The sequence below is a fragment of the Durio zibethinus genome, chromosome 17, assembly GCF_047325235.1.
Source record: "Durio zibethinus cultivar Kanyao isolate XHJ-2024 chromosome 17, ASM4732523v1, whole genome shotgun sequence".
Taxonomy (NCBI): Eukaryota; Viridiplantae; Streptophyta; class Magnoliopsida; order Malvales; family Malvaceae; genus Durio; species Durio zibethinus.
In genome coordinates, this window is record NC_143178.1 from 5,863,758 (window position 1) to 5,889,444 (window position 25,687).

The 25,687-nt window shown below is 32.6% G+C and overlaps 3 protein-coding genes across 3 annotated transcripts; 1 reads left to right on the forward strand and 2 right to left on the reverse strand.

Annotated features, from left to right (window-relative positions):
- Window positions 1-37: 37 nt before the first annotated feature.
- Window positions 38-1,936, reverse strand: LOC111287588 (nascent polypeptide-associated complex subunit alpha-like protein 2). Its single transcript, XM_022878236.2, has 4 exons — window positions 1,693-1,936; window positions 1,511-1,616; window positions 700-818; window positions 38-619 (listed from the first exon to the last, which is right to left on the reverse strand). The coding sequence occupies exons 1-4, from the start codon at window positions 1,774-1,776 to the stop codon at window positions 269-271; spliced, it is 660 nt and encodes a 219-aa protein (XP_022733971.1). The 5' UTR covers window positions 1,777-1,936; the 3' UTR covers window positions 38-268.
- An 11,334-nt stretch (window positions 1,937-13,270) lies between these two features.
- On the forward strand, window positions 13,271-17,473 carry LOC111279932 (caffeic acid 3-O-methyltransferase). The gene is made up of 4 exons (XM_022867006.2): window positions 13,271-13,772; window positions 15,881-16,191; window positions 16,401-16,465; window positions 16,913-17,473. Exons 1-4 carry the CDS (start codon window positions 13,354-13,356, stop codon window positions 17,213-17,215), a joined length of 1,098 nt encoding a protein of 365 aa, XP_022722741.1. The 5' UTR covers window positions 13,271-13,353; the 3' UTR covers window positions 17,216-17,473.
- Window positions 17,474-18,870: 1,397 nt separating this feature from the next.
- Window positions 18,871-24,317, reverse strand: LOC111279941 (protein DOWNY MILDEW RESISTANCE 6-like). The gene is made up of 4 exons (XM_022867018.2): window positions 23,981-24,317; window positions 23,601-23,848; window positions 19,625-19,949; window positions 18,871-19,487 (listed from the first exon to the last, which is right to left on the reverse strand). Exons 1-4 carry the CDS (start codon window positions 24,176-24,178, stop codon window positions 19,245-19,247), a joined length of 1,014 nt encoding a protein of 337 aa, XP_022722753.1. The 5' UTR covers window positions 24,179-24,317; the 3' UTR covers window positions 18,871-19,244.
- Window positions 24,318-25,687: the final 1,370 nt, after the last annotated feature.

The following is a 25,687-nucleotide window of genomic DNA, read 5'->3' on the forward strand; positions in this document are numbered from 1 at the left end:
ATTCAGTTGCACCACGATCTCAATTGCAAAAAACCAGTTTAATCAAGTTGCAAAAATTCCTTATAGAAAAGGGTAAGGGAGCGATCAGTCACAGAGATGGTGATCATGAGTTGTGAGAAAATTATCTAAAATTTGATAAAAATAAAAGGCTAATCTAGCCACCCATTAGATGGTAAGTTAGCTCAACTACAACAACTAAAATGTTGAACTAGTTCCAACAACTCATTGACAGCCTGCAAGTGCAAACCAATAAGGCAACAGAGGCCACCTAAGTGGTAAGCTCCATAATAGCACTAACAATGTCCCCATTGTGAGTCTTGAGAGCCTTGACAGCCTTGCTCCTCGATACCCCAGCTTGTGTCATGACCAAATCAATGTCCCTAGGCTCTACCCCAGTCTCATCAATTTCTTCCTCTTCCTCATCAGCCGGTGCTCCAGCAGCTGCAGCAGAGGTGTCTGATTTTGCCATCACAGATCCCATGTCTGGCATCCTGAACTGCTGGGCAGCTTGTGTCTGTAGCTGAGAGCTCAAATCCTCTATCTTAGCCTCACCAAAAATGACATAGGTCTCAGAATTTGGGCTCTTGAAGACGTCAGGTTTTGAGATGAAAAATAGTATCTGAATCCAAGAGAAACTAAGTTATATTACTATTTATCAGGTAGCTAAACTCCATAGAAAGAATATCCGAGAATTCATACATTCTTGGTTCTCTTTATGGCCACCCTGCTTACACCAGTAACAGGTTTCATGCCCAGCTTTAGCATCGCCTTCCGACTCTTCTTCTCACTTCTGCTTTGCTTTGAACTTCCATTAGCACCTGCAACCAATATTCCAAGCAAACTATAAGGGCCGTATAGAAATTTCAACACAATTAACTTCGGATAAGACAATTAGCCAAAAAGGATTGAAACAACACAAACTACATATGGCGTGATAGCCAACGAAATAGCACCAGCAAGCAGAGAAATGCTGCCATACATAGCAACTAAATAAATAAGATATCTACAAAAGGTGCGTTGCAAGTAATTGCACTCTAACAAGAGATCTCAGCTACTAAAAGTTGACAAAGTTGCATGAACCAGAAGACTCTGGGTAGCAAGCTATGCAGGAGGTCCTAAAAGGAAACCCGATTCTAGAGGATGTGGTAATTGAGAACCAGTAAGCAAAAATTAACAGATCAAAAGATAGACTTTTAACATGCAATTCTTGAAGCCTTTCAGACAATTTTAAATAAGTTCATTTCACACTTGAAGATAAGTAAACATTCAAACTGAAAATTTAAGCACGCATACAGACCAAATTCCAAAAATGATAGAGAAAAATTTCCACTGATTCGTGAAGTATCACTCAAATCACTATAACAGTATTAATACTGAAATGAAAACAAAGATTTGAAGCCCAAGCAAGTATCAGCTATACAGTCCAGCAAAGAAAAGTTAAATAAAAAAAAAAAAAGGAAATGAATCAAGTAAAAACTCAGAGGGGAAAATAAAAATAAAAGAGAGAAACCTTGGGCACCATCTTCCTTATCATCATCATCGTCATCGTCATCCTCGTCATCGTCATCTTCTTTCTCATCTTCCTTGACGTCCTCAACCACAGCCTCCTCCTCGCTCTGCAAATGATACCATATTAACATATATTTAAAAAAGAAAAAGAAAGGATAAAATAAGTGAAATGATGGGGGAAACCTGGGGCTGCTTCTTGGGTTCCTCAGTAGAAGGAACCTGCTCAGTCTCAGGCTGGGCGGCTTCAACCACAAGAGCTGGCGACATGCTTATTTTGGTTAAATAGGGTTTACCCGACCAGGGAAAAAAAAACAACAAAATGGATTATCGGAAAGATTCAGGAATCCGGAGCGTCTATACTCCAGCGGCTTTAACCCTCCAGTGGGTTTTTGACGTTTTGTTTTATGGTGATAATAAGGTTTCTCCTTAATTGAGCTGCCTTTATTTAAGGCCCGTTTCGAGGATCCCTGCTGCCCTCTAGTTCTCCACATATGAAACCCGAAGCCCCACCCAAACATAACATACGCTAACCGACCGTAGATATTTTATTGATTATATTGGGATTGTTTAATTTGAAATCGAATTATTTAAAATAAAAATATTATATTATATTATTTTTAATTAAATCAATTTTATTAATTTAAAAATTAATAGACCAAATAAATTATTTTTATTTTTTTATTAATTGAATAATAAAAGTTAAACTCTTAATTTTTATATTTAAAAAAAAAATAAAATTATTTAATAAAATATTTAAAAATCAAAATATTAAATTAAAAATACTAACAACTTATAAAATAAAATGATCCACACATGTTTTTAGTTTTACATTTAGATTTTGTAACATATTATTTAAGTTTTAGTTAATTTGATTTTTGAATCAAATTAATTAAAAATTATTTTTATCGTAAATCAAAATTAATTTGATAATTAATTGATTAATTAAATTAAATTAATTCTATCAATTAATTCAATTGAAATCCAATTTTAAACATTAATAGACAGTAGCAATTTAAACTATTTCGCTTTTTAGAATCAATGGCATAAATAAACTATGAGAGAGTTACATAATACTAGCATTTATATTTTTTGAAATTTACCAGCATTTATATTAGTACTAATAAATAAATAACTATTATTGTAAAAAAAACAAAAATCAATGATGATTTTTTTTCTTCTACTATAGTCTATATTGGATTTTTTATTTTTTTCTTTCTTTTGATAAAAAGGAGTTCAAATCTTGAACATCGAATTTGAAAGACAATCATCAGCTACCCCAAATATAACCTCGGGAAAAAGGAAACGCCATGGTTTTAGGGTCTAATCATTTGGGATGTTTCCTTTTAATCAAAAAATTAATGTTGTATTCTGTGCGTTAAATTAATTTTTAATATTTTTTTAATTAATATTTGATTGAATTAAAAATTAAAATAATGTAATATAAAGATCGTATTGTTAAGTGCACAAATCTTTGTTAAAATAATTGACAAAAAAAAATTATTATAAAACTAAATAAAAAATATTAGGTGTGTATTTAAAATTACAAAATAAAAAAAAATTTGTTAAACAACAACCGTAACGAAACACTTAATTTGTAGTTACAATTAATTATTTAAAAAATTTATTTATAGTCAAGATAAATAATTATTTTAAAAGTATCATGTATTATCATAACAAATAAACAATAATAGTCAATATTCAACTGATTATTCATAATAATTTTTTTTTATTTTTTTTAGAATAATTTGTTTATGATGTTGTAACGTATGATATATGATTTATTTTCTTCAAGATTTAATAGAGTGATAAAAGAATATTTACCTAACAATGCTTATAGAAATAGCTTGGAATATATTATAAAAATAATATGATGAAAAATTGTTAATAGAAATTTTAAATATATATTTTATTATATTCTATAGAAATAATATATACATAATTATTTACCCAAATGAGATAACTATTGACATTTGCACTTAGTCATCAAGTTATGAAAAATAAAACTGTCAAAAATAATTATAAATTCTCTTAGAAATAACAGAAGTTTTCAAATATAAAAAAAATTAAACTCAAAATTCAAACGCCCGCACTCACAGGAGTTAAAATGAAACAATCCAAAGGTAAAAAAAATTCCAAAAAAACAGCCTACCATGAAAGACAACTGTCAAGCTATTAATACCTTCGTTTTATCTAGAGTTATAAGATTTGGCTTAATGACATATCCTACAATTTTAGTAAAAAAATAGAATTAAGTCCTTAAAATAAAATATAATTATAACATTTTAAAATCAATGAAAAAATCTAATTGGAATAATGAAATAATAACATTTGTTATCTAGCATTTTAGGTAAATACTTGACGCCATACTTAATCCTTCACTATTTAGTAAAATAATTTAAATTATAAAACAACTTAAAATTATTTCAAATGAATTTTTTAAATTAATTTAAAAATTTTATAATTATGATATAAAAAATTATAATCTTATTTACAAGTAATAAAACGGCAAGAACTTAATTTAATTTTTACTAAAATTTTAAATTAAGCCAAAATTTCTGAATGATTCAATTCAACATTTCAAACTCGGAAAAAAATTGTTGTGCTTTCAGATTTCAGCTCTAGGCCCATCTAGGCATTTGCCTTCCCCATAGTAAAACCCAAATGCGTAAGTGGACGGTCTCTGCCGAAATCACTTCGAGTCCGAATCTCTTGAAAACTTTTTCTTTAGAGTACTTAAAAAATTAGCTTAATCGAAAATTAACCTTTATTATAGTAATTATTTCATAACAGAAATTTGGTTGATGGATGAGATTTTAACTTATTGATAGTTACATTTTACTTCCCAAATTTATGGTTCTAGGTTAAATTTGTCACACTTATTTTCAATTATTGAAAAACAATAATGATTTAGATTTAAACAAATAGATACATAATTAATTTTTTATGTTTGGGAAAGAAATTAGACCTAGACAAAGGAACCGTGTTTTAAATCACAAAAAAGACCTCTAATCTCAAGTAACGCTCACTTTTTCCTTTGGCACAACAAATTAAAGCCATGATTCCTTAATTACTAATTAAAATTAGTACGAGCATAGCAACAAACTGTTAGTTTAATTATACTAAAGTCAGTTTTATGGATGAGGGTTTCAAATTTGAGTTTCATTTTTTATTTCAAAATTTAAGGTTTCAATTTCGAACTCTAATCGTAATTTAAGTACAAAAAGATAATAATAAAAGCATGTAAATTTGAAATAAATGAGAGAAGCATATATATTTTTTTTCATCTTTTTTAATTTGATAGATGAGAGACTGATCGAAAGGCAATGCTAATGCAATTCGTATAAGTTGAAATTCTTGATTCTTGATTATGTTTTGTGAAGTGGATTTTGCTTAGTATGATGATAAACATCTTGATCTTCCCATGGCAAAGCATGCATATAGAAAAGAGAAGGCTGAAGAGGTTGAGAGTAAGTAAAAGAGTTGGAATGATATACCTATGCTTTAATTTTACTTTTTACAGTGTAGATGAGTGCTATTTTGATAGAGTATTTGATTTTGTCCTGCTGTCAATGGACATTAAATGTGCCGATCACCCTGTTGGCAATCAATGTGTGTTAACGAGTGCTAACTTGCGGTCAAGGCATTGATTTGGTGATCATATAACATATTGTTATTTGTATCTGTGATTGTTTTCCTGCATAACAAATCATCAAAAGCGTTCAAATATCTCTGGTATCAATTAGATTTTCACCAATATCCAATAAAAACATTGATCTTGATACTAATATATCATTCATTAGCAAATGAGCGGAGCAAAAATACATAACAAAACCGTCCTCTATTTACTAATCACTAGTTCAAAAATGACTTAAACTGAGAAGCAGCAGCTATCATAATTGTTAGAAAAATGGGGTCCAGGCTCATGTAAGTGGTTTTAGACCAAGTAAAGGCCATGGGCCTTGATCTTTCATTTTACTCGGAGCCCTAGCTACTTAATAAAAAAGAGGTGGGGTTGTTTTAAGTGTGTGTCGAAAACCAAGTAGAGAAAGATGAAAAGCCAGAAAAAGCAGAGAGAAAAAAGAGAAGGGAGAGTTGGTTGAACGAAAGTCGATCCGTGGTTCGATTGAGTTGGAACCTTGTCAGGAGGTTTATGATTCATAGTTCTACATTTTAAACAGTGAAAATCGGGTTTGAAGCTCTCTAGGAACAAATTCAAAGTGTATTTGTTAAGTCACTTATTTAGTGAGATTTCTTCAATTATTTTCTCTAGTTTTAGCTAGAAAAGAACTTTATATACCTATTATTTGATAGTGAAGATTTTTTTGGTGGTCCGTAGTTTTTTTTCTCTACACTGGAGGGTTTGTCACATAAATCTTTGTGTGCTTTATTTTTCCTGCGTCTTTGATTATTGATTGTTGTCTATTGCTTCTGTATTGTTGTGATTATTGCTTCAGGCGCAACAAGTGGTATCAGAGCGAGGGTTATTTTGAGACATCGATACAGAAGCAACCTAGGATAGAAGTAAATTCTATTTGAGATCATAGATGGTGATACAGGTTCTATGATAAAATTGATAGCATCAAATTATTCAATTTAGAAGCATATGATGGATGATCATCTATACTGCAAAGATTTGTATGAGTCAGTATTGGGTGATTCGGTTAAACCAGCAGATATGAAAGATGAAAGCTAAAAGAAGCTAAGTAGAAAGACGCTGGCTATAATCAAAAAATGAGTTGATATCAGCGTGTTCCATCATGTAGCGCAAGAGTCAGATGCTCACATTGTTTGAGAAAAATTGGCAGCATTGTATGAGAGAAAAATAGGTATAAATAAAGTTATGCTTGTTAAAAAGCTTATAACTTTACAGTACATGGATGGACGATCTGTTACAAAGCACTTGAGTGATTTTTAAGATATATTTAATCGGATGACTACTATGGAGCTTAAGATGGATGATGAAATGAAAGCATTATTTTTTTTGAGTTCATTGTCAGACAGCTGGAATACTCTAGTTGTGACTGTTCTTAATTCAGCTCCTAATTATAAGGTGACATTGAAGATGGTAAAAGATAATATGCATAATGAAGAAACAAGATGAAAAGATATAAACCCTGAGAATCAAGCTCTGGTCATAGAGAATAGGGGTAGAAACGTCGATAAAGGTCAGGACTCAAAAGGCCGTGGTAAGTCTAAACATAGATCCAAGTCTAAAGGTAAAGTGAAGTGTTTCTATTAAAGTAAGGCAGGTCATATAAAATGTAACTGTAAAATCTTAAAGCAAGATAAAAAAGATAAGAAAAGTAAGAGTTCAGATGATGGTAATGTTGTAGCAGTGAATTCAGATAATGATTCAGTTACTTTGATTTGTACACATGGTGATTGTAATCATGTTAGTGATCCCGACATTGAGTGGATAGTTGACACAGGAACGGCATATCATTGTGTTCCTAAGAGAGAATTATTTACAACTTACAAAATAAGATACTTTGGTTGTACTAAGATGAAAAATAAAAGTGTATCATAAATTGTTAAGATTGATGATATTATTGTACAAACTAGTACAAGTTGCATGTTGACTTTGAGGGATGTCAGATACATTCTAGATATGAGAATGAACTTGCTTGCTATTAATGTCCTTGATAAAGAGGGATATGAAAGTCGACAAAAGAATGGATAATGGAAGCTTCTCAGAGGATCTATGGTAGTTGCAAGGGAAAAATTATGCTGCACAATGTATAAGACATGGATGCAATTGAACGGTAACCAGGTAAATACCGTTGAAAATGATGCTTCAGCAAACTTGTGGCACAAGAGGCTAGTACACATAAGTGAAAAAAGGTTATAGGTTTTGGCAAGGCAGTCTCTCATTCCTTTGAGCAAAGGTATGTCTCTCGATTCATGTGATTATTATTTATTTGGTAAGCATCATAGAGTTTTTTTTCATAAAAGTTCTCAGAGAAAAGAAAATAAATTAGAATTAATTTATTCTGACGTATGTGATCCCATTGAGGTTGAGTCATTAGGTGGTAGCAGATATTTTATTACTTTTATTGATGATGCTTTACGTAAAACTTGGGTGTATATGTTGAAATAAAAAAATCAGGTATTGCAGTATTTTTAAAAATTTTATGCCATGGTTGAAAGGATGACAAGGTTACCCTTAAAATATATTCGAACTGATAATGGTAGGGAATACACATCTAAATGCTTTGAAGAGTATTGCTCAAAGCATGAGATCAGGTATGAGAGGACAGAACCTGGAATACTGCAGCATAACGGTATAGCTGAAAGAATGAATCGTACCATTGTGAAAAAAGTCAGATGTATGTTGAAGATGGTAAAATTATTAAAGCCATTCTGGGGTGAAGCAGTCAACACAGCTTGTTATTTACTTAACAGGTCACCATCAGTTTCTTTGAGCTTTGACATTCTAGAAAGAGTGTGGATAGGGAAAGATACTTCATACTTTCACTTGAAAGTTTTTGGATGTAAAGCATTCATGCATATGCCAAAAGAGCAAAGATCAGCTTGACAATAAAGTTACACAGTGTGTGTTTGTAAGATATGGTGATAAAGAATTTGGCTACAGGGTATGGGATCTAGTATAGAGAAACATAATCAAAAGCAGAGATGTGGTCTTTCATGAAAAAGAACCATAACAGACCTTGAGAAAAATGAAAAGACTACACGAGTTACTGTTGAGTGTGATATTTCAACATCGATAAGGATTTCACAAGAAAAAGCCACAGATGGTGGAAATAAGCAAGAAACAAAACTTGAGGATATGAATGAGTCAGCCACAGTTGGTGATGAGCCAGATGCTATTAGTTTTGAGCAGGAAGAGCAATCCTCTCTACTTGAGAGTGTTGAGCAGGGGGAGCTACCTTCGGTATTAAGTGATGTAGAGTCTCAACCCAAGAGATCTACTAGAGAGCGCATGCCATCTACTAGGTATCTAAGTTCAGATTTTATTTTAGTTACCAGTGAAAGGGAGCCAGAAAGCTTCAAAGATGTGCATGCTACTTCGAATAGAGAGCACTACTTAAAAGTAATGAAAGAAGAGATAGAATCATTACGAAAAAATGGTACTTATGATCTTGTTAAACTTTCAACAGAGAAGAGGCCATTAAAGAATAAATGGGTGTTCAAGTTGAAAAAAGATGGTGACAAACTAGTGAGGTACAAAGTTCGATTGGTAGTAAAAGGTTTTTCTAAAAAATCAGGCATCGATTTTGATGAGATTTTTTGCTTCAGTTATAAAGATAAGTTCTATTTGAGTGGTACTGGGATTGACAGTTAGTTTAAATTTTGAGCTTGAGCAACTTGATGTTAAAACTGTATTTTTGCATGGTGATTTATAGAAAGACATTTATATGAATCAGCCTGAGGGTTTTGAAGTGAAAGAAAAAGAGCACTTAGTTTGTAAATTAAAGAAAAGCTTGTATAGCTTAAAATAAGCTCCGCGACAGTGGTACAAGAAGTTTGATTCTTTTATGATGAGTCATAGCTATAAAAGAATAGCAGCAAATTCTTGTGTGTATGTTAAACAATTTCCTAATGGTAACTTCATTATCCTATTATTATATGTTGATGATATGTTGATTGTAGGACAAGATGCTAGTATGATTTACAAGTTGAAAGAACAATTATCTAAGTCTTTTGATATGAAGGATTTAGGTTCAGCAAAATAGATTCTTGGTATGGATATTATCCGAGATAGGAGAGCTGAAAAGCTGTGGTTGTCACAGAAAAAGTATGTTGAACGAGTGCTTGATAGATTCAACATGTAATATGCTAAATTAGTTAACAGTTCACTTGTCAATCATTTTCATCTAAGTAAAAAATCTTATCCAGTGTCTAAGAAAGAGCAACTAGCTATGTCTAGTATTCCTTATTCTTCTACAGTCGATTCTTTAATGTATCTTATGATTTGTACAAAGCCTAATGTTGCTCATGCAGTTGGTGTAGTGAACAAATTTTTTTCTAATTCGAAGAAAGTTCACTGGAAAGCAATGAAATGGATTTTTAGATATTTGAGGGGTATCTAAAAAATGTGCTTGACTTATGGAGTTTCACAACCAGTTCTAGAAAGATTTACTAATGCTGACATGGCAGGCGATCTTGATGGTAGAAAATCTACTTCAAGGTATTTGTTCACTTTTACAGGAGGAGCTGTATCTTGACAATTTAAGTTACAAAAGTGTGTTGCTTTGTCAACTACAGAGGTTGAGTATGTTGCAGTAACTGAAGCATGTAAAGAAATACTTTGGATGGAACGTTTTCTTTTTGAATTGGGGTTAAAACTTATGGAGTTTCACAACCAGTTCTAGAAGGGTTTACTGATGCTGACATGGTAGGCGATCTTGATGGTAGAAAATCTACTTCATGGTATTTGTTCACTTTTACAGGAGGAACTATATCTTGACAATTTAAGTTACAGAAGTGTGTTGCTTTGTCAACTACAGAGGCTGAGTATGTTGCAGCAACTGAAGCATGTAAAAAAATACTTTGGATGGAACGTTTTCTTTTTGAATTGGGGTTGAATCAGAAAGACTATGTGATATTTTGTAATAGTCAAAAGTGCTTTAGATTTGAGTAAGAATACCATGTACCATGCTAGAAAAAAGCACATTGATGTTAGATATCATTGGTTACGTTCAATGATTAAAGAACAGCAGATGTTATTGAAGAAAGTCCATACTGATAAGAATGTAGCAGATATGTTGACTAAGATACTTTTCAGGAAAAAACTTAAGCTTTGCAGTAACTTAGCCGGAATGAGTTCCCTGGCCAAGGTAAGTTCCAAATGAAACTGCTATAGTGATGAATCTCCTCCTAATGAGGCTGAAGGGGGAGATTGTTAGAAAAATGGGGTCCAGTCTCATGTAAGTGGTTTTGTACCAAGGTCATGGGCCTTGATCTTTCATTTTACACAGAGCCCTAACTACTTAATAAAAAAGAGGTGGGGTTGTTTTAAGTGTGTGTGAAAAACCAAGTAGAGAAAGAGGAAAAGCCAGAAAAAGCAGAGAGAAAAAAGAGAAGGGAGAGTTGGTTGAACGGAAGTCGATCCATGGTCCGATTGAGTTGAAACCTTGTCACGAGGTTTATGATTCAAAGTTCTACATTCTGAATGGTGAAGATTGGGTTTGAAGCTCTCTAGGAACAAATTTAAGGTGTATTTATTGAGTCACTTATTTGGTGAGATTTCTTCAATTATTTTTTTTAGTTGTTATTTAGTTCTAGTTTTAGCTAGAGAAGAACTTTATATACTTATTATTTGATAATGAAGATTTTTCTGGTGGTCTGTGATTTTTTTCCTCTACATTGGAGGATTTTTCATGTAAATCTTAGTGTACTTTATTTTTTTTGTATCTTTGATTATTTATTGTTGTTTATTAATTTTGTATTATTGTGATTATTGCTTCAGACGTAACAATAATCATCTTATATTCTGACATTGTCCATTTCATCAAACCAACATTTACTGCAGGAATAGATCTAAAACACAGTTAACCATTAATTAATGTGTGAATTCAACTCCTGTTTGTATTTGGTGCCACGTTCTGCTGGCCCGTTGCATTATTCTAGTTCCCTTACATTATTCAAATTGGAAGTTCTAAATCATTCACTGCCTATTATTAAACAGTACTAACATTATTAAGGAATGGTGAGTTCATGGGGCAAGTTTTTATTTATAATTTATGAGCAAAGGAAGTTGAAAGGTCGTTATTGTTCGCAGTGACGGACATTATTTTTGTAAAATATTGATAGAAGGGCATAAATTTCCCTCTTGGAACCTTCAGAGAGAGGGAATGAAGAGTTGTTGGGAGAGTTTGGTGAGGACAGTAACGTTTCCAGCTCAAAACTTGTATAATATTTCTTTTATATAATGGCAATGATGATTCACTACTGATGAGAGGTTGACAATAGACCAATAGACAAATAATAAATGGTTTCCGGATCAAAAGGTAAAGGTCAAATCAAGTTCGTTGCAGTTTTTGGTGGTCACCAAATGCTGCAGATTTTTCATCTTGCGGTAGTAGGTGAGATGTGATATGCGCCCATCCCATCGAAAACCTCCACAAATTAAATCACCATTTTAATCATAACAATGCACGTACGTGTATCATTCCTTGCTGATGAAATTGCGTCAAAAACGAGTTAGATCTCAATCGTGGCCCTACAGAGTACAGGGTAGATAGATAGTCATCCTAATTTGACACAACAAAAAATTAATTTTTTCATATATTAAATATAAAATAAAATAATATTATTTTATTTAATTATATTCATAATATTAATTTATTTTATTTTATCATAATCTTAAGAATTAAATATAACATGATAGGATAAGATAATATGATATTATGAATAAGAGTAAATTAAATAATATTATCTTATATTATATTTGATATATGTAAGAATTAAGATAATAATTTATTTATTAATCAAAATTATCTTTTTTTAAACTTTATACAATTTAAATTATTAATATAATTTTTAAAAATATAATAGGACTTGCAAGTTTAATTTTATGAATTAAAAATATTTTTTTTATTTTAGGAGGATTTAATTATTTTATACTAAGAAGATGATTAATTTTTTTTTAAATTCTATTATTTTTTTTGAGACAAATGAAACATAACATAAAATAATTATTATCCTATCTTATCCATTACTTTATATATTAAACATAATTTATATTTCTTAAATATAAACATAGAATGGTGATTGAATGTCAAAGCATATTGTATTATTCATTTGTAATTCAAAAAATGCTTAAAGAAACTTGAAAATATCACAACAAATACTTAACTTGATCTCAATTTGTAGATTTTCTTCCCAATTTTTGTGGTTTCAAGTTCAAAGTTATTCGTTTGACCTTTTTGGCATTGGCTGAAATGCTCCTATGAGTCCTAACTCCTGGGGGAGCCTTCCCTCCCTAGTCCCCAACCACAAAATGGTCTCTGAAATTCAAATGAATTACTTGAGGTTGAGGAGAGGGGCTGACTTTTTTGTAGTCTGCCTCAATAGATCATTAGGTTACCTGAAACATTATCTGAATACTAAACCTTTTTCTCGTCCTGGAAAAAAAAAGAGGTTACTTGTAAAATTTGTACCGTCTTTTTTAGTTTAGAAGCTTGAGTATGAACTTTCCATTAACACTTCTCTCTCTCTCCATGAACATGAACCTAAGTCGATCGGTTTGCACGTCCTATGGTGGCTTTGTTCTTAACACTAAACAGAGCCGCAGTTCCAGCCTTGACTTTGAATTGCATCCATCCAATTTCACTGCTGACATTTTTTTCTCCCGTTTGTCAAACGGCCGTTAGGATAATCACAGCAAAGTAAAATCTATCTAGACTATAGCAAACCCACAAATTATTTAATTGAATACTCCTATGGTTGGTTCCTTATGAGTTATGTTAATAGAAAATTAAAACAACTCTGATTCCCCCTTCTCTCGCCAAGCCAAACTCGAGGGAAAAAAAACGATGGTATTATAGTTTTATATATCTTCTTAGATCATGGGTGATGGTGAAATAGGAGATTTGCATTGAAATACAGACGTATAATACCTACCAAAGCATAAAAAAATTGGGGGAAAGTGGTCTTAAAATAAATGAAAAAAAAAAAAAATGAAGAGTGGGGTTGTGAATGTGGATGTCGGGTCAACGTTTCAGGTGGTGGACACGCAAAATTGGGACCAAGAGCGAAATGGTTGAGACAAAACACCATATATAACACCACTTTGTGTCCGTCTGTCATGCCCATATCTTCAACCCTGCAATTTGTACTTCTTTTTTCAGCGTTTCAAACCCAACCAAAGAAAGCAGCACAATGGGTTCAAGCGGTGAAACCCAAATGACTCCCACCCAAGTGTCCGACGAGGAAGCAAACTTATTCGCCATGCAACTGGCCAGTGCCTCGGTTCTACCCATGGTCCTCAAGTCAGCCATAGAACTTGAACTGCTCGAGATCATGGCCAAAGCTGGTCCAGGTGCTTTCCTGTCTCCAAATGAAGTGGCTTCCCAGTTACCCACCAAGAACCCTGATGCACCTGTCATGCTAGACCGCATCTTGCGCCTCCTGGCTAGCTACTCCATCCTCACTTGCTCCTTGCGCACTCTTCCTGATGGCAAAGTGGAGAGACTCTATGGTCTTGGTCCTGTCTGCAAATTCTTGACCAAGAACGAGGATGGTGTAACTCTTTCCGCCCTAAATCTCATGAATCAAGACAAGGTCCTCATGGAGAGCTGGTAAGCGCTATATATACCTTAATTTACTTCTTTCTTTTTATCTTTAATTCTTCTTAAACCATTAAAATCTTTAACAGTCTCCAATTCTTCAAAACTTTTACGCCTCAAAAGAAATCTTCCCTTCTATATCTGTTCATTGTAATGATAAAGTTGGTGTCATCAACCTTTCATTTCTTTTCAGATGTTAAATATAATTCATTGACTAAGGTATTCCATTCTCGGAAAGTATATTTTCAGGAGTGTTAATCTCTCTTTCAAACATTCTAAGACTAACTTTTTCTTTATCTGTGAGTTTAAATTGGATGAATAATATTAACAATAATATGATGTTTTAAATATAAAAGAGAAGGGAATGAGAGTTGTAAGCACCGAGAATTATATCTCAGCCTTACAATAGATGATGTTTATGAATTTAAAGTTGTCAAACTTTTACTATATATACATGAAAGAAGTATTTAATATTAATATAGTATTTAATAATAAAAGGAGATATTACCCATTCATGAGAAGTGAAAGGAGGTCAATCACATGAAGAAAAAAACGTTTGGAAGTGTTGGAATCCCTGCTCCTAGCTCATGTAAAAATAAAAAAAAATTACATGTTACACTCACAAGTCTCGAGCCTTCAAAATGTTGAAAATTGAATATTATATATCCTTCTTTTTCTAACCCCATCTTTTAAATTCTCTGTTTTTTTTTTTTTCTCATAAAAGATTTAATTTGATTTTAACCATGTCATTTATTTAGATTAATATTTCATCTTTTACCCTAGTTGCCTTCCTGATCCACTGAATTCAATTGCTAAGCTATAGCCATTAAATCTACCTCTATTCTCTCCACAAAAACCAGACAGTTTCAAACATGTTCTTGATACTTTAAAAAATATTGTGGCTTCCAATTTGAATTACTTGATCATAGAATTACGGTCCTGATACTCAAGGACTGATAAGTTGTGTCAAGGTGTGGGATTCAATAAAAATTTTAAGAAAAATATTTTTAGGTGAAATTTCCTGTTAAAAATTATCTAATAAAAATTCAAATTGATAGATTGAGAATTCAATGATAAAATTAATAATGTGAAAAAAGTTATTGAAAATAAAATTTATAATTCAAAATTGATTAGTATTTATTTAATTGTAAAAATTTTATCAAAATTTTTAATAAAAATATCTATGTAAAAAAATATCAAAATTAAAAAAATTTTAAAATATATACACTTGATATATATAATAAAAATTTTCAATCTATCTATTTAAATTTTTTGTTTAGTTATTTTACATAAAAAAAAAAAAAAACTCATAAATTTCACTTGAACAATTTCATTTAAATCTTTTCCACGTATATTTATACTATTATTGCATAGTTAGGTAAATGAGATAAAAAATTGGGGGCCATCACTTGAAATTTGGGTCGAAATAGTTATCATATCGAACACCCAACTTTTGTCTAGGTTTAAATTTAGAAAATGAAAACGATTGTCCGTTAATCACGAGGAGAATATCCCAGTTTTCATCATATTCTTTGACTGGCTTTGTTCGCCCTCCATATGGAAATTATGTGAATGATTGAGTTATTTTTATCTTTATCTCGATTAACTTAGTCAAATTTAACTTACAAAATATTTATTCATCGTACATCAGATGATGGGAAAATAAATATATTGAAAATGAAAGAAAATGAAGTAAAATGAAATACCCTGAAGAAGCAGTGAGTTGGCACTTGGGGACGGTTTTAGTTTCAGTTCAAACTAGAAATGGTTTTATTGACTACCCTTCGATATGATATATAGGGACCTGATTCTATGTTCCACAAATTTCAAAACAGTTCATCAAAATTTTCAAGGGTGCTCGGGCAACAAATTGATGCTACTCTTTGACCTCCTTATTAAGAATACTTGAAAGTATTGCTGAATGTTTAAGCTGTTTTATTTTTATTTTTATTTTTATGTAAATGGATAATTAGAATGATGTAACAGACCTGGACTGCTATATGAATGATCATAGTTTCAACATTTCAAGCAAGGAAGTTCTACTGGTCCTGAAATAAACTAAAGATATTATTGTCCATATTGAGAGTGGACTGAGTCTATGCATGTTGGATTGATTTCAGGTACTACTTGAAAGATGCAGTGCTGGAAGGTGGAATTCCCTTCAACAAGGCCTATGGTATGACCGCATTTGAGTACCATGGCACAGATCCTAGATTCAACAAGGTTTTCAACAGGGGAATGTCTGATCACTCTACCATTACCATGAAGAAGATTCTTGAGACCTATGATGGCTTTGAGAGACTCAAAACACTGGTTGATGTTGGCGGTGGTACTGGAGCCACACTTAACATGATCGTCTCCAAGTACGCTTCGATAAAGGGCATCAACTTTGATTTGCCTCATGTTATTGAAGATGCTCCAGCTTATCCTGGTATGACGTTATCCACGCTTCACTAGTCCTTTCAATAATAGGTTTTAAATATTTATGAAGTCACGGTGGAACTGGATTGCAAAATGCATAGTAAGCAGTTTATTGACCATTCATTTCAGAATGTGGGCTGAGATTTGTATAATCATAGAATGAATTTCTTGAATTCCTCAATGTTTTTGAATTAAGATTGGGCTCTGCTTTGGCTGTAGGTGTGGAGCATGTTGGAGGAGACATGTTTGTAAGTGTTCCAAAAGGAGACGCCATTTTCATGAAGGTGAGTTTGAATAAAATGGAAATGAACTCTGTTTGCCCTACCTCATCATGTGATTTGTTGATTAGTTGGATCAACCATCTGAGAAATAATGGAGCTAATTGATGACATGTGGAATGCCCCACTAACTCTCAACTTGTTCCCCTCTGATTCAACTCTTGGGAGTGTTTCATTCACCTGGCTCTAAAGAATTTTCTTTTTTCCCATTCCCTGTTTATTTAGTGGGGGTAAATAAGTTATTAAAACAACGTACATTCTAATGCACTGCTCCAGTGATTCAAATTAATGCCTGAACTTCCTTTGTGAGGTGAAGGGAACTTTAAGCAGAGAAATTCCATCTTTTATAGTAGGCAGAGTGCATGCACTAACCATGATGAAAAACATGGATTAGGAATTTTATTAGCCTGATCAACCATGATTTCTGCTCCTGACATGTATGTGCTGATGCAGTGGATATGTCACGATTGGAGCGATGAACACTGCTCTAAATTTTTGAAGAAATGCTATGAAGCCTTGCCAGACAATGGAAAAGTGATTGTTGCCGAATGCATTCTTCCAGATTACCCAGATCCTAGCCTTGCCACAAAGCTAGTTGTCCATATTGATTGTATCATGTTGGCTCACAACCCTGGTGGGAAAGAGAGGACTGAGAAGGAATTCGAGGCCTTGGCTAAGGGTGCAGGATTTCAAGGGTTCCAAGTGAAGTGTTGTGCTTTCGGCACTTATATCATGGAGTTTCTCAAAAGGGTTTGAATCTGTCTGGGTTGCATGATCGACCATCACTTTTGGTTTCTAAGCTTTTTGTGATTGTCTCACAGGTGGCTTTCCGGAGTACATACTTCTTGCTCACTTAAAACAATAAGAGTGAGATTTCATGCTTCTTGTGTAAAATAAGTACTATTTTCTACGTTGATAAATTTACCCCCTGCCTTACTGTAACTATTAAAGAAAGCGTTGATTAATGTCTCCGAAAGGCATAAAGCCTCAACTTTGAGAACCAATCGTGAAGAACCTGATTGCAAAAATACGCATTTTGTTTGCTGCCATTTTCCTTTACCAAAACTTGGGAAATAGTTTTCAAATTATCTTGGTAGCTTAAAGCATGAAATAGGGCCAACCAACTGATTGAGTGATAGCCCATAGCTAAACCATGCATGGCTGCTCGTAGTTAAATATAGTGTTACAAATCAGAATGATGGAGATGGTTAAACTGTCTGTGCAGATAGATATTGCAACTGAGATGAAGAAAAAGTAGAGACCATTGACACGACAGATTCTGGAAAAACTGGGGGGGGGGGGGGGGGGGGGGAAGGGGAGGGAATCAATAAAGAAAAGAAATGGGCTTAACAAGCAACCCTGTAGATTTTGGGTCGACTTCACCCTTTTATGGTTGCTAAAGTTTTAACGATACTTTTATCATTAGGAGTCAAGAGTAGTTGAGACTCGAGAGGTAAATTAGAAGAATGTTATGCGATCAGTTCATAAATAAATTTAATTTTTGTTTGTTTATATTCATAAACAAATTTATTTATAAGCTTGCTTAAAAATTGATTTAAAAGATCATTTATAAAATTTTTATTATTCAATAGTAATAAAATTATTATATTTTATTATTATTTCATTTATTTCTAGATATATTTATTGAAATTTATAATTGACTTGTTAATTTGTTTTAAATTGTTTGAATATAATTTGTTCTTTATTCACGAATATATTTTTAATTGTTCACAAGCATGTTCTGATTATATGTTTATTTAATATTTATGAACAAGTTTTATGTAACATATACAAACTGGGCTTGATTAAATCCCATTTGTTCTTAAAAATAAACGAACCATCACAAACAGAACCGCGTTTCGTTCAAGCAGGGCTCGTTCACAGCACGAAAAAGAAGAGAAGCTTGGGGAAGTATCAGAACTTTAACTAATGGCACTCTTTTTCCTTGAGGGCCAGACATTTAGGACGAGCATGGTCTTCGTCAAGGTATTCACTCCATAAAGTTGCACAAGTCAGTATAATTAAGACTCTCAATTTAACAGATGCCGATATTGCAAATGCAAATTGTATGAAAATGCTAAAAGCATATGTCATGTTAAGTTCTAATACAAATATACAGAAGTAATTCAGATTCACCAATTATCAAATCCGATTTCGAGATCCAGTTAAGAAAAGATGCATTGTAACTTAGGGAATGTGGAGGCTAGCAACCTCGGAAGAAACTACACTGCTAGGCTAGGCAATAACTTGTTGTTATATGGATCCTGAAAATGTTGACAAGTTCATATAATGTCCCAAGATATCCAAGTTTTACTGCTGTGAAATTTAATTTTCCACTTTAACACTTCCTATGGCTGGGTAGGTTCAAATTATCTTAGAACATTCACAAAAGCAAGAACCATTTCATGACAGATAATATATGATTGTCCTGCATACAACCATCTTATGACAGATAATATTGTCCCGCATGCTAGAATACAATAATATAGGGAAATGCAACATAATTCCATGCTTCTTTGTGTACCAAGAATCGATCCACAATCAACTGAAATTTGGAAGTCCTACGTATGGATAAATGCAATATGATGCATTGAAAAGTGGCGCATTGCCATGAATAATTAAGGGGTGTTCTAGTGATGCTGCAGTTATGCATTTTGGAAAAACAAAACCAAAACCTCTTGTACAGCAGAATGCATGGCATTTTAACTGGCAGCAAGGAGGCAATAAGTGACAAATCGAGGAAATTATAGAATAAGTATCGAAGTGACAGGCAATAAAGCTGGTATTAGTTCTTGAAAAGTTCCAAACAACGTTCTTGGTCCAGGTTCCTGCTCCAAAACTTACTGTAATACTCTGCATAAGTAAAATCCCTGTATACAGCTCCATATCCATCTTCTGTGAGAGGTTTTGCAGGGCTGATCAAGGCATGGTCACAAGGGCAGAGGAAGGAAGCAACCGATATCCTTTCCTTGTCAGCATTCACAACGGCCCGATGCCACACGCTCTTGTACCTCCCATTACTCAATGCCTGCAATCATGGATGTCATAACTCAACCGATTTACTAGCAAGCTTGCATATTGGCATGCTAAAACTAATGATCATAATTCAATTTGAAAACTGAGAGTAAGTGTTGTTCAGAAGGCAAAGTAGTAGTGTTATATTACCTGTAATTGATCACCAATGTTAATGACAAAAGCATTTGATTGGGGATTAACAGCAACCCATTTGCCGTCTTTGAGTACTTGAAGGCCCGCAACTTGCAAGTCTTGAAGTAAAATTGTAAGAGCATTGGGGTCTGTATGTCCAGGCAATCCATAAGTCAGTTCTGGCTCCGGACATGGCGGGTAATAGTTCACAGCCATATGCTGCCCTTGCTCCCCAAGAACATTCCTTATGTAATCTTTTTCCAGGCCTAAGCTCTCTGATATTAATTCCTGCAATCTATACCCAAGTTCTCGAACTTCTACGCAGTAATGACTTACAGTTTCCCTATCAATTCAACACAACTTGACATTTAGACATTAAAACTCTCTTTCTTTCTCCTCCATGGAATTTATCAAACATTTAGACATTAATTGAACTAAGAAGGAAGAACATATGTATGTATTTATCTGCTTATAATTAATTCTATTATGTTTTATCTTCTTTGTTTGGGGCCCTTACAAGATTACTGGTCTTATTTTCAAGCATTCTCCACTACTAGAACAAAAAATGATTCACCCTTCATATCTTTGGGGCCAGCCTCATAGTTGAAAATACTTTACTTGACAAAAGAAACAATGATGATAAATGTGGGAAATGAAAGAGTGATATGCATAGATGTCCATGTAATTTGGCTGATAAGGTAATAGTTTCAAGTAGTGTTATCAGCAAAGATTTGTTCATTTTTAAGTCTTGAAGTGAATAGAAATCCATGGGTACTGTACAACTCTCAGCAAGAAACCCATATTGACATTAATAATGGAGAAAATAAGGACCATTACAATGGGCGCACTCGGAGAAAATTCAAATTTGTCACCAACATGATCATTTTCTAACCTACTATTGTATATCTTTTTCACAAAAAAAAAAAAAAGAAGATAGTGTAATAATATGGGTTTAGTTCTGATTGGAGAAGTGTCTCTTTCAAGAACGGTGCAGTTCTTTATTGACCAATAATTATGCAAAAATAAATACTGTAACAAAAAAAAAAAACGATTAAATATGCAAATGAAGATGATGATCAAAGGTTTTTTTTTTCCCACAGTGATGATGATCATAGTTTGAAACGTTGATTCGACTAATAAAATCTTCATCTTGAATTATTGATGCATGGAGAATGCCAAGCAATCGAGAAAGCTCATCAGGAATTTATAAATTATAGCCCCCCAAAGGCAATTTTCAAACTTCCAACTCATCAGCAATATCACAATTGTAGTTTATAAATGAGAAAATAAGAAAAAGAAATTCAAGCCACCGTCACTTGCAATCCTAACTTATTCATTATTGAAAATTTAATACATTTTCATATATGAGGTTCAATGTATTTACTACATTATATTTTTTTGGGAACTGTTAACTGAATTTTATATTTAAGAAAAAATATAATAATATTATTTCATTTAAATTTAGTGAAAATAATGTATTAAATGTAAAACTTTTAATAATATTTTAATTATTTTTAAAAAGAGTGTCTGTACACGCACGTAAACCAAACCCTATATTTTTTTAGCCAAAAAATTTCCTTGATTTACTTATTCTTATTTTAAATTATTTTTCAATTATCAACACATTTAAAAAAGTTAGTAGTATTTTTCTTTGGTGGACTTTGAAGACGGCATCCCGATTGTTTAATGAACAAAGATTGAATATCTAATAATAAAAAACTAATTACTCTTTTTTTTAATGAGATGCATTTTTCAAATGACAAAATCATGAAAAAGACTGTGAAGTATCCGAAACAAACAATATCTCTTATCAAATGTAATTAAAATCCAAAAATTCTAACATCAACGCTAATAATAATATTAAATTTAACAAAATTGATAAAATGTTATAGGCGCCGACTCAGCCCTTCTGCAATCACTTTTTTTTTTATGCAATGTAAATATCTCCAGACAAAAAAAATAAGTGATTCCAGAAGCGCATGAGTCGGCCCCTTGTAATAAGAGCTTAAAAGTTAGTCGGAGCCCTCAGCCATGGGCCCAAAATTCAATTAATTTGGGTCTCATTTATTCAATCTGATTACGTCAACACGGCTTTTAGCCCATGATGTCACTCCTGTTACAGTTTTCTCTCCTTTTCTACGCGTGGGGCTGGCTCGGACACCGCCCTATGACTATTTGACAATCGGCTATTTTCTCCGCTTGTGTTGCCGTTCACTACGTTACTGTTAGGTAATAAAGTCTAAAAGTGAAATTGGGTCCAATTTTGCTCTTGCTTATAAATTTCTCTGACTATGTCAATGAAGCACTTGATTATCTCTCACTGACCTGTTTGTCCGCTACCTAGAACAGGCCATGAACCTCTGGCTCACGATCCACCCATTTTGATGTGTGTCGACATCCTCTTATAAACGCCAGAACTGGTACTATTCGCTGCTCGTTCAAGTTGCTATCCAGACCGATAAATTTTGACTTTAACACCCTGAATCGAGTTGTTTGCTGAAGGGAACATCATCTAAAAATATCGGTGTTCAACTGGCTCCTTCGGATCCTCCAGGATTTGGTATAAGTAATTATAACTAGGGGAACGGGGTAAAATGTTTTTACTTTTAAGAAATAGAGTTGAGCTTCAGAAGGGTATTTTTACTTGTTCCAGAAAAAAGCCTGGAACTTCGGGCACGTCCCTCTGAAACGTGGCGTCTGACATCTGCCGAGAACCAACAAATGCAGCACGTGCTCAAATTAAACTCTAATAGCTCTTCCAATAGCCAAAAAGGCACCTCCCTATCAAGTATTTTTAGCGACCCTGTGGACGGAAAATTGTTTAATTGCGCACTTCTAAAGAATCCATTACTCCGTGTTTATCGCTGATTTTTTTGACAATTACGCTTTTGTTTCTTTCTTTAAGAGGTTACGCTTTATAGATTTGAATCTTTATTCACATCGTCACTCTACCAACAAATCGCAATCGCACCACCACCAATTACTATAGATTAGTAATGCAACTTCTCTGAGAATAAGATCGGTGACTTGGTCTAGTTATTGCTTTATTGACCAGGGAGTCTAGGGAGTGATAAGCAAGCAAATTGGCTTCTAACTGTGATCTACAAATATCAAAACTTGGCCACGGGAGGCTTATCTAAAAGATCCCTTACTCTGCATCACATTGTTGAGTTGTTGTGGTATTCTCTAGGCTCTACAAATCGCCTACAAACTCAGTAAAACCATGTGGGCACATGGCCTATTCATTAAGGGGCAACAATCTATAGCTTGCACTAGGGGGACCAATGGGCAGGAGAATCAAGAGGGGGCTTACTTTTTCTTTTGTATGTACTCGACTTTATGACTTGGTTAGAAAAAAAAAACAATTGCTCTTTTAGCAAAAGGAAAAAGACTAAATTCCATCTTTAAGGACATCCTATATATTATATTGAGAGAACAAACTTGATATTTTAAAAGAATTCATTAGTTTTGTCTTAAAAAAAGTAATTAGATCATTATAATTAATCAAATATAATATGTAATATAAAAATATCAGAACATTTAAAGAATCTTTTAATTAAAAATAGATCATTATATCAGATTTATTTTTTCACGTTCTAAAATAAAGTGAGAGAAACCATAATATATGTACACTGTCTAGTTTACTTTTGATTTCATGCAGAATGTTCTGGCTATTTAAAGAGTTTTATTTAATTTTTGAAAGAAGACAAAAAGATTTTAAGAATGTTTTTAAAACATAAAACATGGAAATTATATGGTGAAATCAATTTGTTACTTCTCTACAAAATAATGCATTAAACTAATCTTACTCCAGTGTGAACTGAAACACCATTAGAACATGCATGACTAATGAAAATGAATGACGTTGGCCAAATTACGTATTATCTGACGAAGGGTTTGCTCCGATTTTTTCATTTGCTCTGATTTTTTCAAAAAAAAAAAAAGAAAAAAACAACACGAACAAAGCAAGGGAGGAAGAAGAGAAAAGGCTTACTTGAAGGAAGGAGGGTTGGAAGGCCACTCGGGAACATACTTGTCAAGAGGATAACAGTGTAATCGTAGATAATCTCTCCAGTTGTGAACCTTCTCCTTGTTGACATTAAAACTGGTTGAAAGTCTTATTGTCTTGGAAGGATCATCTGAGTAGAGCTTCATCTTCTCCTCCAGCGGCAGCCCAAAGAAATCATGCGCCACTTTTAACATTCTTTCCACCGCTTCTTTGGAAACTCCGTGATTAATAACCTGATGATATGAGTAATTAATCCCCACTTCATAAACCAACACTATCAAGAAAAAGACAGATGCGACGATATCGGAAACCCAGGGGAATTTCAAATCGACAAGAAAAAAATTGCGGGTATTAGCTAGCTCTACCTGAAAAAATCCATAGTACATGCAGGCAAGAGAAATTTTTTGTATAATTTGGCATCTGTCCTCACACCCCAAGTCTACGACAGGGATGTTTTCGCATTCGGACACTTCAGATAAGCGGGGACGCTCAGATTCCGGTCTCACATAACTTTCTGGCAAGTTAGTATGGCGGATTCCAGAGGAAAGAACTTTTGCATCCATGTCAAACTATTAAAACACGACAACAACCAAAAAAGAAAAAAGAGCACTTGGAGGGGAGAGTAAGGGAGAGCGTTGACAAGGACAATGAAAGGGCAATACGCCCAAATTCATCAGCTTCTAAGAGAATGAGTACCTACGTTCACGCTTTAGATTATATTTTTATTTATAGACGTGGATAATGTGTTACGGCAAAAGTCCTCCGATCCAACTACATAAGTAGAAACAAAATTAAATAATTAAATAATTACATAAAAGATAATAATTTGACGTGATTTGATTTAATTGATCTACGTTTAAGGATGAAAAATAAGATCCACTAAGTATATAAAATTACAATCATACAAATTAAATCAAATACTAATAACTAATACCTATAGATTCTCTCAATCTTTTTTAATTTTATGGAATATTTTCAACTCAAACAAATATATACTTATGTGTACTTTTTCAATAAAATAAACCCATACTCATATGTACTCATTCATCATATTAATGTATAATCTCTCTATCTCATCTAGTTTACTACTATGAACCATATTTATGTAGACGCTCTTAAAACGTAAATCTTCAATAGTCGTATGAGATATTTATTCCATAAAATCTTATAATTATTTTACTTTTTTTTTCATACTTAATTCTGCAAAGATTTCACATATTTATAACCAATGCAAACTTACTTATTAAGAATATTTTTTTCTTTTAGAATTCTTCTTCTGCAAGTCAAATTTGCTTATTAAGAATTCATTTCTTTTTAGAATTCATCTTTTGGAAGTTTTTTTGTCCATAAAGTAATATTTAGCTAATTCTAAACAAATCTCTTATAAGATTTGAGTTATTATTTCTAATATAATGGACAATACTGTCTCCTTTTTTAGTAAGTATTTTTCATTAAATTTGGACTGAGTTTTCAAATTTATCTAATAACATTCATATCTAAACTAATTAAATTGTAAAATTACCCTATTTCTTTTTATAAAAAAGTGATAGATAACTATAGATATCATAAAGACAATTTAATGATATAAAATTAGTAAATTTCATCAATTACATAAATAAATACATATATCATATTGATGAAGGTATCTTTTAAGAAAAACTAGTATGATGGTCATGTTTTGCTATGAGTTTTTTTTATTTAAAATAATTAGATTTGATAATTTCAGATACGACATAGTTGTACGACATGAAAATAATACAAAAAAAAATGTATATATATTTTAAAAAAATTTGTTTCGTGTTTATTCGTATCGACATGAATTTCAACACAATATAATTTATATCGTATATGTGTTGATCATCTAAATACGTGACACAATATGAATAATATATTTAATTTAATCTTATTATACGAATATACATTTTAACACATTTTTTATATCTATTTTAATTTAATATAAACGTATAAAGGTTATTTTAATTTTTAATCTTTTAATTATGATACTTAATTAGCTATTTAATATTATACAAAAATTATTTTAAACATTTAATTATGATACTTATTTAATAATT